This window comes from Oenanthe melanoleuca, chromosome 8, assembly GCF_029582105.1.
Source record: "Oenanthe melanoleuca isolate GR-GAL-2019-014 chromosome 8, OMel1.0, whole genome shotgun sequence".
NCBI classification, from domain to species: domain Eukaryota; kingdom Metazoa; phylum Chordata; class Aves; order Passeriformes; family Muscicapidae; genus Oenanthe; species Oenanthe melanoleuca.
The window spans coordinates 8,155,880-8,172,708 of record NC_079342.1 but is presented as its reverse complement, the minus strand read 5'-3'; the positions used below and the strand labels follow the sequence as shown (position 1 = coordinate 8,172,708).

The 16,829-nt window shown below is 43.2% G+C and overlaps 2 protein-coding genes across 3 annotated transcripts; both read left to right on the top strand.

Annotated features, from left to right (window-relative positions):
• The first annotated feature begins 325 nt into the window (after positions 1-325).
• LOC130256025 (pancreatic alpha-amylase-like) lies at positions 326-8,694 on the top strand. 2 transcript variants are annotated; one of them, XM_056497211.1, is made up of 11 exons: positions 326-780; positions 2,356-2,571; positions 3,999-4,145; positions 4,421-4,618; positions 5,147-5,377; positions 6,226-6,359; positions 6,445-6,567; positions 6,679-6,778; positions 6,992-7,113; positions 7,227-7,352; positions 7,954-8,694. In XM_056497211.1, exons 2-11 carry the CDS (start codon positions 2,404-2,406, stop codon positions 8,141-8,143), a joined length of 1,539 nt encoding a protein of 512 aa, XP_056353186.1. In that variant the 5' UTR covers positions 326-780; positions 2,356-2,403; the 3' UTR covers positions 8,144-8,694. The 2 variants fall into 2 exon arrangements, with proteins under 2 accessions (XP_056353186.1, XP_056353187.1); XM_056497212.1 differs by lacking the exon at positions 326-780 and adding an exon at positions 1,155-1,270.
• A 1,483-nt stretch (positions 8,695-10,177) lies between these two features.
• Positions 10,178-16,375, top strand: LOC130256024 (pancreatic alpha-amylase). Its single transcript, XM_056497210.1, has 11 exons — positions 10,178-10,288; positions 11,393-11,611; positions 12,198-12,344; positions 12,528-12,725; positions 14,102-14,332; positions 14,710-14,843; positions 14,929-15,051; positions 15,163-15,262; positions 15,476-15,597; positions 15,711-15,836; positions 16,068-16,375. The coding sequence occupies exons 2-11, from the start codon at positions 11,441-11,443 to the stop codon at positions 16,255-16,257; spliced, it is 1,542 nt and encodes a 513-aa protein (XP_056353185.1). The 5' UTR covers positions 10,178-10,288; positions 11,393-11,440; the 3' UTR covers positions 16,258-16,375.
• The last annotated feature ends 454 nt before the right edge of the window (positions 16,376-16,829 follow it).

Genomic DNA, 16,829 nt, shown 5'->3' with positions numbered 1-16,829 from the left:
TGATCGTTGCCATTTTTTTCCAATATGAACTGGATTAGCAGATTACTTTAAAATGCTTTTAATGGAATTACTCTTAGCTTGCTTGCTGCATTCCCGTGGGGACTGTAATTGTTTGTTAATTCTAAAGGGATTTTTTCAACTTCAGTGCCTCTGTGGCTCTACAGTAGTATGTCCTAGCACCCATGTTGGGCTACACGAGCAGGACCGAAGGCTCACGAGTGAATTTTCAAAGCGCCGAAGTAGCGAGGCGGTGATAAACCCCTAGTGACTCAGAGCGGCGCTGTGTCGGACGGCTGCTGTCCCCGGGGCGGGGCCGCGCTGCGCTGGGTGCGGAAGGGGCGGCGCTGCCCGGCCGGAGCGGGGCTGGGGGCGGTGTGGGAGCCCGGAGGGCACCCGGCCCTGTGTGCCCTGTGTGCCCTGTGACAGCCTTGAGCGGGCTGGAGCGCGGCTGCAGCTCTGCTGGGCGTGCGGCTGCGTCCCAGCTCCGGCCCTGACCCGGCACGGACAGGGTGACCGAGTGCCCGGGGCCAGGCCAGCAGCACGGCTCTGCAGACACTCCGCTCCCGAGCTCTCTGCACTGCCGTCACTGTGGCTCTCTTCTCATGGCCTCTCACCATTTTTCCAAGTTTGAAAAGCACTGTGAAGAGCCTTCAGAGTGCGGTGAGGATTTCCCCATTCTCCTGTAATTGCTTGTATTGAAGGCAGAACAGCCATAAACCTGTTTCAGAGAAACCTACATCAAATCTTTGAGCACTCGGCTTTGGAGCCGGTCGGGTCAAGGTACATTATTCTTACTACTTTGTGTAATTTACTGCTCTGTGTATTTACTGCTGTAAGTAAAACTTGCCAATCTGATAAATGGCTTCTCTCATCAGAGAAGATGGAATTTTCTTAGCTCATTTTCTCTTAATGTGTGTTCTTCATGAAAATGGAAGCACACGAAACAACTCCTTGTGACTGAAACTTAATCTCTATACTGACAAGTAAAGAATTGTATTAAAGTAAATAATAATAGTAATAATTAATTACCTACAAGTAAATAATTGCATTAAATAATAATAGTAATAATAAAATAAGTATATAATTATATATCTAAAAAGTAATAATAAAATAATAATTAAAGTAAATAATTGTATTATTTTGTTCACAAGCAGAAAAGCAAGCTAAATACACCAAATGCTTTATTCTCAATAACTCTGCCTGCTTGTAAAGAACAGTGACAGCTGACAGCAGTAGGCTCTGGAAGGGAGGTTCTACACTTTATAAACTGGTATATTTTGTACCTAAATTTGCTCCAAAGACTGCTCCACTGCCCGAGAGATATGGATCATCCTTTCCTTGGAGCAGAAATGAGGGCAGTTTTGTAGAAGTCATGTGTATCTCAGACTCTCTAAACCAACTTCTAAACATGAAGAGTGCAAAATAAGAGTCTCAATAGAGTAAAGTAACCCTGGATAGTTGTTTAGTTTCTGGTTTGTTACATGTTGTACCTCTCTAGGTGAGGAAATTTTAATATAAGAATCATTGTCTTTGTTTGTCCCTCAATAAATACAAACAGGATATGAGTTGGGAAATGCAGTTCCTAGCCTAGCTCATCTGAAGGGAATGTAGCTGCTTTGAAGCCTCTGGAAAGCTCCTTTTGAAGAGCTCTGTACTTGGGCACTCAGAAGGAGATTTCTTGTTTATGGAGCTTCACAACACTTCTGACATCTGGCTGCCCATGTTCTTAAAAGGAGAATCTCCACACAAATCAAACAGGTGTGCAGAGATCAGACATTTAGCATTTCTGTTTTGAGTCACTATGATTAATCATTTCTGTATCTGAGAGAACTTCCAGGTTTCAGGCTGTTGTTTGAATGAGACATGTCATACATATCATGAATGACAGACAGCATATGTTAAACCTCCAAAATATCTGGGGTTTCATAACAAACCATGGTAAGAAATATGCTGCCTCTGCAAGGTCTTGTCCCAATATGTTCAAGTTGGTGGTAGCAATACCATTTTGAAAAAAAAGGTGCCTCTCAAGGGTAAATAGGAATATAAAATAATGTACATTAAAATGAGAAACGAAATGTCCACTTCAGTCTGTGTAAGTATTCCTTTGCCCTTTGAGGTAGTTTTTTGCTTTATACTAATAAAACCACAACTTTTGCATTCTGGAGGCAAAAGCTGCATTAGGCAACATCTGAACTTTAACTGCATGAAAACAAAGTTACTGTTAGTATGGGAATTTGATAGAGTTTAGGTAAAATCCCGTTCTCATACAAAATGATAAGTAAATAGATATGATGCCAGAGATGGGTGTTTGCCTTTAAATGTGTATTTTCTAATGTGTACTTTACCCTCTTGCAGGAACATTGACAGATAGTAAGAAGAGCACAGGTGACCACAGAGCACTGGATGGGGATCTATTTTCTGCTGTTAATTGTAGGGCTGTGCTGGGGGCAGTACCACCCCAACACCCTCCCTAGGAGAACCTCCATTGTGCATCTCTTTGAGTGGCGCTGGCAGGACATTGCTCTGGAGTGTGAGCGCTACTTGGCCCCTAATGGATTTGGAGGAGTTCAGGTATGTCTGTTCCTATCAGAACGTAGTAAAATTGCTGCATAAATGATAATTTGTTTTTCACAGAAAATGTTCAGTTTGTCATAGGTACTGAACAAGAAAAATAGAAATTGGTAATGGAGGTAGTAAATGCTGACAAATATATTCTTCAGCTATCATCAAGTAAGCATGAATTTATTTCATTGCTCCAAGGTGCATGTTTTGCAGTCTGTACTATTACATTCAGATGAATTAGAATTGCACATCACTAGCTAAATAATTTTTTACTGCTGTGAAAAGTAACCTATGTTTATCTGGTTCATATTACTTAAATCAAGGGAAGCTCTTAAGAGCTAGAGAAATGTAAAATGAAGCTATGACTGAGCAAAGAGCTTCCAAAGAGAACAAAAAAGTGCTGAAGGTTTTAAATAATTAAGTACAAAAGGCTGTTAATGTTGTTCACCCAAACTGGCAAGTTTCTCTGCGCCACAGTGCCACAGTAACCACTTAGAGACCCTTATTTACAGGAACCTGATGTGAGCAGTAGAAGTGAACTGAGCACAGGTTGTGGTGAAGGTGTCCCTGTATGAGTCAGTTCTGTCTGAGCATGAGTCTTGTTCCTGTGGAGCCAGTACTGGCACTTGGGTGGGTGGCATGGACAGCAGCCACTTATTAAAGTATTTTAGTTTGCCTATCAGATTGCTCAGGAAAAATTGGTGTGAAGTCTGCCTGTCTCTTGTAGCCCAATAGATTGCAAGCTGGCCTCAGTGAGAACTTCCCCATAATTTTCAAATAATCATCTTTTCTTTGCAACCTTCTTTCAGGCACACAGACCAGATGGATTTTAAACTGATTTCTCAGACTGTGGCCTGTGCCTGTTTGTCTTTTTAATCCATCCTGTGGCAGGGTCCCAGGAAGTTTTTTTCAGATGAAAAGAGGCTGTAGGAATCTTTCTGAGAAATGGTTGGACCAGGTTGTTATGCCCAGAGGCTTGGAGATAAAAAGCTTTTGCTGCTGCCTAAAAAGTATCCTGAAAAGTCTGTAAGAGGAAGAGGTATAACTCACCTAGAAACTTACTTGAATTATGTCAAGAATGCATTCATCCAAAACATTATGAGAATGGGAAGTTGGATCAATTTAAAGGCATGATGTTATGTCAGTTGTTATGCAGTCGCTTCCTTCCTCTGTTGACCTTGTTCTTCAACTTCAGATGCTTCTTTTTGAAGCTTGCAGTCACAAAGATAATTAGGATACCCTGTTCATGGACCTAAATTTTAATACTATAGTTCTGTTTTGAAGGCCAGGCCTAAGTCTTTTATTTCCAGCCTACTACAGTGTAAGCAGAGGATACTGAGGATCTAAGTGGGTTATGTTTTTTCTATAAAAATATTGGGCAAACAAATTAAGCGTTATCAGTATCCTGTTACTAAGTGCCATTGTTTTCTTCACAGATTTCACCTCCCAATGAAAATGTTATCATTACTGACCCCAAACAACCATGGTGGGAAAGATACCAGCCTATCAGCTACAAGCTGTGCACAAGATCTGGCAATGAAACTGAATTTAGAGACATGGTGACCAGGTGCAACAATGTTGGAGTAAGTACTTTTAAAAACTTCTGGTGTTTACAATGCAAGGATATAGCCAGCAGTGATTGTGCCATTTTAAAAAGTAGATGCAGTGTTACCTGCTTGTCTGATGAGCTGCATGTTTTATCACCCTTGCTGTATGCCAATAAAAAAATTGAATAAAACGTTGGGTGAAGGAAACAATCAGAAATAGGGGAATAGGGCAGGAGATATGAGAGAGAGAACATTAATTAGTGGTGCTGTGGGAAGTAGCTTTTTCAAATTATGTGGATGCTGTTCTCTAGGTGCACATTTATGTGGATGCAGTGATCAACCATATGTGTGGAGCTAATGCTGGGGCTGGTGACCATGCTACTTGTGGAAGCTACTTCAATGCAAAAACTGAAGATTTCCCAGCTGTGCCCTATTCTGGCTGGGACTTTAATGATCGTAAATGTAAATCCAGAAGTGGAAACATTGAGAATTATCAGGATATATCTCAGGTAAACCTACAACTATAGTTTGCATGTACATCTGTTCCTGTGCTGTGATTTCTTTGCTCTCATGTACAGTGAGACATTTTTTAAAAGGAATAAAAAAAACCTCATGAAAAGCCATCCAAATTAATGACAGAGGTTAGTGTTGCTATCAGGAACACCACTTCTTAAAGGGATAGCTGTCTTTGATACAATGACTCAATTTCAGATTCAGACAAATGTGCTTAGGTAATTAATAAAGACAATTTACAGTTAATAAAATCTATTTAGTGTTTTAAAAAATGTAGAAGTTTTTATTTGCCTTTTATTGTAATTTGGAAGTTTTCCTTGGTCTCAATTTCAGAAAAGAGGGGTAAATACAATTTCTTATTGCAGCTTCTGTATAGATGACTGTCCAAAAGAAAGATATGCACGGGGAACAAAGGCTACTGAAGGTTTTATTAGGCATTGTGATATAGGCAAAGACCATCCAAAACGTGTAGAGCAGTGCATTGCATTTTTGAGGTGTGCAGTGTTTGATGGAGGGTGTTGCAGGTGCGGGACTGCCGCCTGGTCAGCCTGCTGGACCTGGCCCTGGGGGAGGAGCGGGTGCGCTCCCGCGTCGCCGCCTACCTGAACCGCCTGCTGGCCGCGGGCGCCGCCGGCTTCCGCATCGACGCTGCCAAGCACCTGTGGCCTGCCGACCTCAGGGCCGTCTTGGACAGGCTGAAACATCTCGATACTCGGTGGTTTCCTGCAGGGACTAAACCTTTCATTTACCAGGAGGTAATCTTTATTTTTTTTAATTTTCTTTCACAAACATATTTCTTGCATGCCCAGTACAGACTTGGTCACACATAGCACTGCTTTGCATGGGCTGAGCCCTAGTACATTACAGAAATCATCTTCAGTACCATCCTCAACCATAATCTTCAAATATCTAATCTGACCATAGGTGATAGTTAATGTGCAAAATGCCCCACTGGTTTTGGACTTTCTGGAATTCGGTAATCTGGAAATTTTATTTCAGAGATGAGATGTACTACACTGAAGTTAGTGTAAAAATTCTATTGGTTTAAAACAGAGATTTCACTTCCTAAATTTGAAATTCTGGATAATAAATATCAACAGAAGACATAAATGTTGATTATTGTCTGAAACTTTTTTTTGGATGGCATAACAACTATTACTTGATGTTCTGAATTTGTGTTTTACGTTTGAATAACGAATTGGAACGTGCAGGTAAATGTTGGTTTCAGTCAGCAAAAGCTAAGCTTGCTGCACAGATTTTATTAAATTAGTATCTTGCCTGCAAAGTCCAGACAAATGGAAACATTCTTTGGCTCCACAATGAAAGGATGCAGGCCAACTGCTGGAAGCAGAGGCATTGGTGACCATACTAAATGTAAAGTACATCCCAAGCCATAATCAAGGGTAAGTGATCAGTCAGGGTAAGGAGATACAGGATGGGCTGAGCTAAAAGGAGAAAATAGACTTAGATATAATTTTCCAATAAAGCCAAATAAAATAATTAGCTCAAGTACTGTCCCCTTGCTTGAAGCAATGTCTAAAGCAATGTCTTTTATTTGTTTGGTTTTTGAGTATAAAGAAAAGCTCTATCTTTCCTGTGCCAGGTAATTGATTTGGGTGGAGAGCCCATCAAAGGCAGTGACTATTTTGGAAATGGCCGAGTGACAGAATTCAAATACGGTGCCAAACTGGGGACAGTGATCCGCAAGTGGAACGGAGAAAAGATGGCCTACTTAAAGTAAGGGTGAAGGTGCTGCAGCTTATCCAGGATTCACTGGATACACCAGTTGACAGGGTGGCTTCAAGGCTGTGTTTTTGTTTAGGAACTGGGGAGAAGGCTGGGGTTTTGTGCCTTCAGACAGAGCCCTGGTCTTTGTGGATAATCACGACAACCAGAGAGGACATGGGGCCGGTGGATCTGCTATTCTGACCTTCTGGGATGCCAGGTAGGGGATTGCTCTTGTCTGAGTGATGCTTCTTGCTTTTGCTGGTTTGTCTGTGTGTTCTCTGGCAGGTTCCTCCTTCCGTGTCTCATTCCTTGTTTGTCCAACAAACAGGCTCTATAAAATGGCATCTGGTTTCATGCTTGCCCATCCGTATGGGTTCACACGTGTGATGTCGAGTTTTCGCTGGCCAAGATATTTTGAGAATGGAAAGGTGAGCTGTGAATGCTGAAGGTCCATCCATGGGGATTAAGGGTGAGAGCAGGGCCAGAGCAGTGGTTCAGTGCACGGTTCAGTTTGTCAGGTGATTTCCCTGTCCCGTGCTGGATGTAGCCAGTGAAACTCTGATGCTGCCTCTAGCCTTGCTCTCCAGAGGGGCTGTCTGCATTTTGAGCCAGAAGTTACAAAGGTGTCTCTTTAATGACAGGACATCAATGACTGGGTTGGGCCCCCAAGTAACGAGGATGGCTCCATAAAGCCTGTCACAATCAACGAGGACACGACCTGTGGCAACGGCTGGGTCTGTGAGCATCGCTGGCGCCAAATCAAGTAGGGCACTGAGTAGGGGGGAACAAGAAGTAAAAGCAGTTGCTTTTGCTTCCTGCTCCATGAGGCATTAGAGGTGTTGCAGGTGCAGTGAGAGACATTGCTTGTGTTTTCAGGAACATGGTTATCTTCCGTAATGTGGTGGATGGTGAGCCTTTCTCCAACTGGTGGGACAATGGCAGCAACCAAGTGGCTTTTGGCCGTGGTAACAAAGGCTTCATCATCTTCAATAATGATGACTGGTGAGTAAGATGGAAATAGCCTACAATTTATTATGACTATAAATAAACTATTATGTAACATATATATTTAAACTATATAGTTAGTAGTGAAACCTTTTGAGGTGTTGCTTCTTGCCTAGATCTTTCTAATGAATGCTTTATTTATGGTTGTCAATTTAAACTTAGCATTTTGCACTCTACCATAGACACTCTTCACTCTTGACAGTTTAGGCCTTGTACTGTGGTCTTTCTAATTCCCTGTTTTGAAGCTGGCTGTGTCACTGGGCCTGGTTAGCCAGCAAAGTCTAAATTTATGGAAGTGAGGGACCTTTTAAACTGGGGATATGTTCCAATATTGCAATATATGACTGTTTTAAAATCTGTATTTGAGTCTTTTTTTGCAAAAATGAGATGATAAGAGAACAGGAGTATGTCAAGGCTGTAATAATTAGCTGTAGGTTTTGGTGATGAGCAATCTGAAGCATGTAGTGATTGAATAGATTCTGCAGTGTCCAGAGGAGTGCTAGGGATAACTCCCAAATTACATCTGAGGTCTCCAGTATGATTTGAAGAGCATTTTCAAGTCCTCATAATGTTTACTGCACTTCATTCTCTTCCAAAGGTCCTTGAATGTGTCTCTGCAGACTGGTCTGCCTGCTGGCACTTACTGCGATGTCATTTCTGGGCAAAAGGAAGGTGACTTCTGTACAGCAGTCCAAGTTCATGTTGCTGCTGATGGCATGGCTAATTTCCTGATTGACAATGAAGATGAAGACCCATTCATTGCAATTCATGTTGATGCTAAATTGTAACCAGATGTGTTGTGCATGTGCTGTTCCTTCTCCTCTGTATCCTTGTTAACAGCAGGCAGATGTGCAGAATGAACCGAGACACAGCAAAGTGTGTCAGCTGTAATACCAATGAAATAGTGAACAGCTGCTCTACAGAGATGGTGCCAGGGCAGATCTGGGAGTGGTGCTGTACATCTGTCTGCATTTGTAAGTGCACTTTATTCAGTTAAGGTACTAACAAAAAATGGAAGGAGAAGATTGACACTATTAAATGTAAAATTTTGCTGCTCTGTACATAAGTGGAAATGTAGGGGAGGGTGGGCACTCCCAGTTGTAGGAAAGTAATATGTGAGTTGAAACCAGCTAAAGCCCATTACTACATTCAGAAAACTTTTGTTAGTTGATAACTTTGTATAATCCTTCAAGCTGAGCTGTATGGACACTTTTCCCTATGCTGCTCTGGCTAAACCAAGGAGCCTTCACACCCTTTTAATTAACACTCTCAGCTGGTGCACTCAAGTGCCACAGTCGCTTATCTGAAATAAAGGCCACCTCTGAGCCCTTTGTTCTGACTTTTAAGTCATCTTTTTTTTGCAACCTGCTTGAACAGTCACAGCCTGCAGAGCCTGTCTTAGGAGGGCTCCCAGTCCCCTTTGCCAGTGGCACTGCCATCCCCTGTGTTGGGTTATTGAGGACGGGTCCGTCCTGTTCTTGGCTGACAGTGGTGTATTTTTCACTGGAAAATACATGCCACTGGAAACTGAAAGTCATGCAGCGACATTCCATCACCTCAGTGGGACTCCACAGGGAGGGGTGATGTAAAAATTACCCTGAGGCCAATTTGGTTGCTCTTGGTAATATTGAGGAATGAGGGGGTCTGTTTTCCCTGAATTGATAATCACAAGGTGCAATCACTCACTGGTTCCTTGCTGTTAGTGAGTAGAAAGGTCATTTGTAGTAATTTACTATTTCACTGTAGTAGTGGAAAAAGAGGCTTTAAAAGGCTTAAAGGCCTTAAGGTCTGGGATATGAAAATAAACAGGTGGAAAATGGGACCTGCTTGTGTGTTTTGTCCTTGAAGACCAAATCTGGGAAAGAGAAGGATGCATGTGACACACTGGTATAGCTGGTTTCAGAAAGAACACACCAGAGGCAGTTCAGGTATGAAGTGCACTGATGTTTCTCTTCTCCTGGAGTAACTCTGACATTCTTTGGGAACTTTTTTTTCCCTCACAGGTATTCATCAAATGCCAGTGCTTTTCTAGTCTTTGTATTCTCTTGGAGTACTGTTTTATTGTTAGTATGACTTAAGTTTATTCATGGAGGATTGTCACTGAGACATTGATCTTATAAGTCACTTCCAAATGAAGACCTGAAATCATTTAATGAAGAAAAGTCAAAGGTCTTTTATTTTTGAAGGAGGAAATTGTAGGGAATGCAAGAAAGGACTTGGGCAACAGCTCTGGCTTTCAAATTAATTTGTATGTCAGGCAACTAAAACTCATCTGCACTATAGTTTGCATCTGATTTTGGGTTTTGTTCCTTGGCTCAGATGAATCATGGATCACTTAAAGTGAGATGAAACCTTATGCAGAGTTTCTGCTGGAGAGGCAAATGCAACTCTGATCACTTTCCATCAGCTGCTCTGCAGGAACATGTGAGGAAAACCAATAACAGTTCAATAGTCATGAGCAGTGACACCAGAGAAACATTAACTGTGAGAAGGTGTCAGTTGCCAGTGGGAGTCACTTGGTGAAGAACCACAACTTCTCCTGTGATAAGTCTGTTACTGACTAAACACTGCTGTTGTATTGGTTTTGCACTGCCTGGTTTTTGGTAGCCAGGGGACCACAGAGGTGGCTGCTGTGGGAAGCTGCTGGAAGCTTCCAGCATGTCCAGCAGAGCCAATCCCTGATGGTTCTGAAGGTGAACATGCTGCTGGCCAAAACTGGGCCAGTTAAATAGACCAATTAAAGATAATGTCTTTGTGCTTATATTTAATGCCTCATATTTAAGAAGAAAATCAAAACAAAGTCACATGGTTTTTCAGAGAAGAGGAGGAGATGAGAACATGTGAGGAAAACAACATGGGAACACCAAGGTCGGTGGAGAAAGAGGGCAGAAGGTGCTCCAGGGGCCAGAACTGAGATTCTTCTGCAGGCTGTGGTAAGACCATGCTGAGGCTGTGCCCCTGCAGTCAGGGGGGATCCACAGGGATGCAGAGATCCACCCACAGCCCACATGGGGATCCATGGGGCATGCTGTGATCCAGTGGGAGAGAGGGGCCCTGCTTCCAGCATGGAGCAGCCTGTTCTTGGAGGACTGCAGCCATGGAAAGAGAGACCCACACTGCAGCAGTTTTGGCAGGGCTGTGTGCCCATGGGAGGGACTCACATTGGAGCAGTTTTGGCAGGGCTGCTGCTCCTGAGAGTGGACCCACGCTGGAGAAGTTCACAGTGAAATGTCTCCCATGGGAGGAACCCCATGGTCTCACAGGGAAGGACTCCTCTCCCTGAGCAGCAGAGGAAAATCTCAGTGATGAACTGACCAAACCCTCATGCTCTGTCTGCCTGCACTGTCAGTGGGAATGAGGAAGGGGCTGGGGATAAAAAGGTGTTTTAAGGGCTTATTTTACTTCTCATTATCTTCCTCTGATTCTGTTAGTAATAAACCCACTTTGCAACCTTAAGCTGAGCCTGTTTTGCCCTTGGAGTGTTTTCTCCTGGTCCTTATCTCACTCATGAGCCCTTTGTTAATTTTTTTTCCGTCTCCTGCCCAGATGTAGCAGGGAAGGTGAGTGAGCAACTCTCCTGGGTGCCTGGTGTTGGGCAGTGTCAAACCACAACAGCTGTTCATGGCCTGGTCTGAATTCAGCCTAACCCTGAGAGCAAGACACCTCTGAATGCTGGCAAATTCATTCATTCTCCTAATGCTGTTAGCTTTCCAGTAATCTTTCAGTCACCTCCTGTTCCTTTTACATTCCAGAGACCCCTTGGAGGGTCTGTGATGTTTTGGAATACTTTTGATGAAGTATCTTTGTTTGCATGGTTGAAAAGAGTGCAATTCTGCATTTAGGTGCACTGCTCACAGACCACTTGGTTTATGATGGTGTATAAGCATTGTGAAAAGATATTTTATCTTCAGCTGTTGGGTAATACAGGAGAAAAACAAACCAAAGGAATGATACTGAGCCAGCTATCTAAATAATAGCTGAGAGCATTGATCCATGAGAATTTCGACACCTGCTGCAGGAACTTTGTCATCTTGCAGGCACATAAATAGCCAGTGAAGAGACCACAGCCTTACACTGAAGACACCATGCAGGTCCTCCTCCTCCTCCTGGCAGCTGCAGGGCTGTGCTGGGGGCAGTACAACCCCAACACCCTCCCTAAGAGAAACTCCATTGTGCATCTCTTTGAGTGGCGCTGGCAGGACATTGCTCTGGAGTGTGAGCGCTACTTGGCCCCTAATGGATTTGGAGGAGTTCAGGTGAGTTGTTTTCTGTGAATAGTAGGAAAATGGCATTGTAATATTTGGTTAATAAGTCAGAATGCTTGAGCTGGAGATAGTCATCTCTAAGGAACTTTGCTGCTGAGGAGGAAGGGTTGGAAGTAGTAACTGCTTTTAGAAGCACTCCTAACCCTGCAGGACCCGTGAATGAGGGTGGATCTCCAGCAGATCAGTTACAAAGGGGCATGCTTCCCTCTGAAAGGCTGCCCCTGAAAGCTAAGTAGAAGGTACTTGTTCTAAAGGAAGCATGCAAGCAGTGAGGTTTGGCATTCCTAAGGCTGTCACTATTACAGGTAAAAATAACTCCTGTGGTTTCAGCTCTTCCATGCACATGTCATTGATAGCAGGCCCATGCTGGACCCAGGCAACCCATAGGAGCAACCCAAAATGTCTTTCTTGCCAGTGTACCAGACAGACATCTCACAGACCTGAACTGCTGCTGTGAGAGACTGGGTTGGGTACTAACTTTCTTCTGAGGGCAGAGATCCTGAGTGCAGGTTTTGCCCTTAAAATGTTGAGATAAAACCATTTGATTTCTCATCAAAGTGCATAATTTCATCTGCAGGTTTCACCTCCAAATGAAAACATTGTCATTACTAACCCGAACAGACCCTGGTGGGAAAGATACCAGCCCGTTAGCTACAAGCTCTGCACTCGATCAGGAAATGAGGAGGAATTCAGAGACATGGTGACCAGATGCAACAATGTTGGAGTAAGTGCCTTGAAAATCTGTGTCTGATACAGCAAGAAGTGCTCTATCAGCTGAGGGAAGGTGCTGCTCTCCTCAAAGGACGTGTAAACTAAGAAGAAACTGAAAGGAAAAAAACTAAAATGTAATAGTGATGTGGTAAAGCTGTGGACAAAACATACTGAAATGCACATGCTGCTTTTCCAGGTTCATATCTATGTGGATGCTGTGGTCAACCATATGTGTGGGGCTGCTGGTGGCTCAGGTACTCATTCTACCTGTGGAAGCTACTTTAATGCTGGAAACAGAGACTTTCCAGCTGTACCATACTCTGGCTGGGATTTCAATGATGGCAAATGTCACTCTGGAAGTGGAGAAATTGAAAATTATGGTGATATATATCAGGTAACTTCCTCTGGCAAAATTTTCAAATATTTTTCCTTTTTTTTTTTTTTTTTTGTTTTGACATGTTCTGTTAACTCTACAGTAAAATCAAATGGTGTAGTGCCTCATAAAACCTGTGCTTAGTCACTTGACAAGTGAATGAAGTACTGACCATAGGTATGTGTATTTTAAGTGCTGAGGAATCAATAACCTATGTGCAGTTGTTTGCTCCTGAGCTGAGCCCAGCGTGCTCAGCTCAGCCTGTGAGCTCATTTTTGGAGCTTATAAACTCAGCTGATCATGATAAGGAGCCCCCTTGGAAAACTGGCAGCAGTGCAAGGTGGTGCCCTGGTCACACAAGGTACTGTTTTTTGTAGTTGGAATATGTAGCAGCTCTTTCTCAAGCTCTCCCTTCAGCCACTTTGCAACAATACATCATGATGTTTCTGCACTTGCACTGCTTCATGTAAGGTGCCAGCCCAGGCCAGCACTGGTGCTGGATCAGAATGTCCCGGAGTGAGGGATCAGAATGTCCCAGAGTGAGGGGATCAGAATGTTCCAGAGTGAGGGATCAGAATGTCCCAGAGTGAGGGATCAGAATGTCCCAGAGTGAGGGATCAGAACGTCCCAGAGTGAGGAGACCAGACTGTCCCAGAGTGAGGGATCAGAATGTCCCAGAGTGAGGGATCAGAACGTCCCAGAGTGAGGGGATCAGAATGTCCCAGAGTGAGGGATCAGAACATCCCAGAGTGAGGGATCAGAACATCCCAGAGTGAGGAGATCAGAATGTCCCAGAGTGAGGGATCAGCAGCACAGGCTGTAGCTGCATCTGCAGCCAAAGCAGCCACTGATGAGCCCTGGACTCTACTGCACAGTGAGGCCAGTGAGCCCCATGGCAAGCACAGGAGCCTGTCAATTATTAGTCAAACAGCAATAACAGCTATAAATTCCATCCAGCACATTAATCATAGCCATTGTTAATTCAAACCTTTTGAGTCCCATGCTGGGCACCAAAGAGGACTTGAGGTATAACTCAGCCAGCAGCTAAACAACACTTGGCCTCCTGCTTTCAGTGGGATGGGGCAGAGAATTGGAAGAGTAAAACTGAGAAAACTCATGGATTGAAATAAAGACAGTTTAATAGGTAAAGAGAAAGCTACACACAAAATCAAAGAGAAACGAAAATTTATTTACCACTTCCTGTTGGAAGGCAGGTGTCTCCAGGACAGTAAGGCTTTATCATGGTGACTTGTGCAGACAAAAGCCTTTACTCTGGATATCACTCCCTTCTTCCCAATCCAATACAACCTCATTAACCACCACCCAACCTCTCCTTATTAACCACTCCTTTAGTGTAACACACAGATACATTAATTTTTTTCTTTCCTGCTGCCCAGGTCCGTGACTGCCGCTTGGTCAGCCTGCTGGATCTGGCCCTGGAGAAGGACTACGTGCGCTCAAAGGTTGCAGAGTACCTGAACCATCTCATTGACATTGGTGTAGCAGGATTCCGACTTGATGCTGCCAAGCACATGTGGCCTGGGGACATAAGAGCATTTCTGGACAAGCTGAATGATCTAAATATTCAGTGGTTTCCGAAAGGAACTAAACCTTTCATTTATCAGGAGGTAATCCCCACGTTTTCTCCTTTATGTTTGCCTTTGTCTTTTGTATCTCTTTTGTCTCCTCCTTCAGAGGAACAACAATACATCTTCATCCAATTTACCCTAGAAGGAGCTCACAATTTACTTAGAGCAGCCCTACAGACATAGGTGGTTTTGATTTATAAAAATGCGTCCACAACAGATTGTCTTTATTTCCTTTCTTCAGTCATGTTTTTACATGTGTCCCTCATGTTTTATACTGACTTTTTGTTGATCTACACAGCACAAATACATAAATACTTTCTTCTCAATGTAAAGCAAGAACTCATGTTGAGTTCTCTGCATTGCATTGTTGGCCTTTGTGACAAAAGAAGGGATGCAGGTTTTCTTTCCCGTGCCAGGTAATTGACTTGGGTGGAGAGCCCATCAAAGGCAGTGACTATTTTGGAAATGGCCGAGTGACAGAATTCAAATACGGTGCCAAACTGGGGACAGTGATCCGCAAGTGGAACGGAGAAAAGATGGCCTACTTAAAGTAAGGGTGAAGGTGCTGCAGCTTATCCAGGATTCACTGGATACACCAGTTGACAGGGTAGCTTCAAGGCTGTGTTTTTGTTTAGGAACTGGGGAGAAGGCTGGGGCTTTGTGCCTTCCGACAGAGCCCTGGTCTTTGTGGATAATCACGACAACCAGAGAGGACACGGGGCCGGTGGATCTGCTATTCTGACCTTCTGGGATGCCAGGTAGGGGATTGCTCTTGTCTGAGTGATGCTTCTTGCTTTTGCTGGTTTGTCTGTGTGTTCTCTGGCAGGTTCCTCCTTCCGTGTCTCATTCCTTGTTTGTCCAACAAACAGGCTCTATAAAATGGCATCTGGTTTCATGCTTGCCCATCCGTATGGGTTCACACGTGTGATGTCGAGTTTTCGCTGGCCAAGATATTTTGAGAATGGAAAGGTGAGCTGTGAATGCTGAAGGTCCATCCATGGGGATTAAGGGTGAGAGCAGGGCCAGAGCAGTGGTTCAGTGCACTGTTCAGTTTGTCAGGTGATTTCCCTGTCCCGTGCTGGATGTAGCCAGTGAAACTCTGATGCTGCCTCTAGCCTTGCTCTCCAGAGGGGCTGTCTGCATTTTGAGCCAGAAGTTACAAAGGTGTCTCTTTAATGACAGGACATCAATGACTGGGTTGGGCCCCCAAGTAACGAGGATGGCTCCATAAAGCCTGTCACAATCAACGAGGACACGACCTGTGGCAACGGCTGGGTCTGTGAGCATCGCTGGCGCCAAATCAAGTAGGGCACTGAGTAGGGGGGAACAAGAAGTAAAAGCAGTTGCTTTTGCTTCCTGCTCCATGAGGCATTAGAGGTGTTGCAGGTGCAGTGAGAGACATTGCTTGTGTTTTCAGGAACATGGTTATCTTCCGTAATGTGGTGGATGGTGAGCCTTTCTCCAACTGGTGGGACAATGGCAGCAACCAAGTGGCTTTTGGCCGTGGTAACAAAGGCTTCATCATCTTCAATAATGATGACTGGTGAGTCAGTGGCAGAAATACTATCCCCAGAGAGAACAATAACATCTCTCATCAGCAATCCTATATAAGGCATTTGAGTACATGCTGGGTCCAAAGAGCTAAAATGAGGAGAGCTAACATGTTTTAATATGCCCTTCGAATAGGGGAGTAAGATCAGGTTCTGAGATCTTATACCCAATTTGAAATACCTGTTTTAAAAATAATGCATAAATAATGTTTATTTTCTCATAGGAATATGAATGTCTATGTACAAACTGGACTGCCTGCTGGTACCTACTGTGATGTTATTTCTGGACAAAAAGAGAACGGCAAATGTACTGGAAAGCAGGTGTTTGTTTCTGGTGATGGAATGGCTAATTTCCAGATTAACACTGATGCTGAAGATCCATTTATTGCAATTCATGTTGATGCCAAATTGTAATTTGGGAGAAATGTCCTCCTCTCTTTAGTCTGTGTATTATTATTTCCCCCAAATGTTGTTCCCTCGTTTTTGACCATGAGTGACTCTCTATTGAATAATAAATGGCATTCAAATTGAAGAGTAATGTTTTTACCTTAATGAATTAGATGTAACTCTTCTTTTTCTAGTTTTCTTTTTCACTTCCTCTTTTTCTTTTTGAGGTTTTTTGCCCTCCATAGTTCTGTCTCTAAATGGGCTTTCAGCATAATAGTTATCAGTTTTAATGGAAGTGATGCACAATAAAGCAAAGTGAATAGCTGCTTGCATGTAGAACTGCTCACTGCTCATATTTAAGTTACATATATATATATATAAAGAGAGAGAGAGAGAGACATTCAGGCAGTAAACACTGTCACATTCATGCAAACAGAAAAAATAAACCATGATTTGATAATTTGTCCTTCTAGAGGGTTTAATCTAGAGTTAAAATTGTATATTTGTCAGCTAAGGGAAAATAAACAGTGAGATTAGAAAAACTATGAATTCCTAGTGTATTTTCTGTGAGTGGACTAGAAAGTTGTTAACTGAATTAT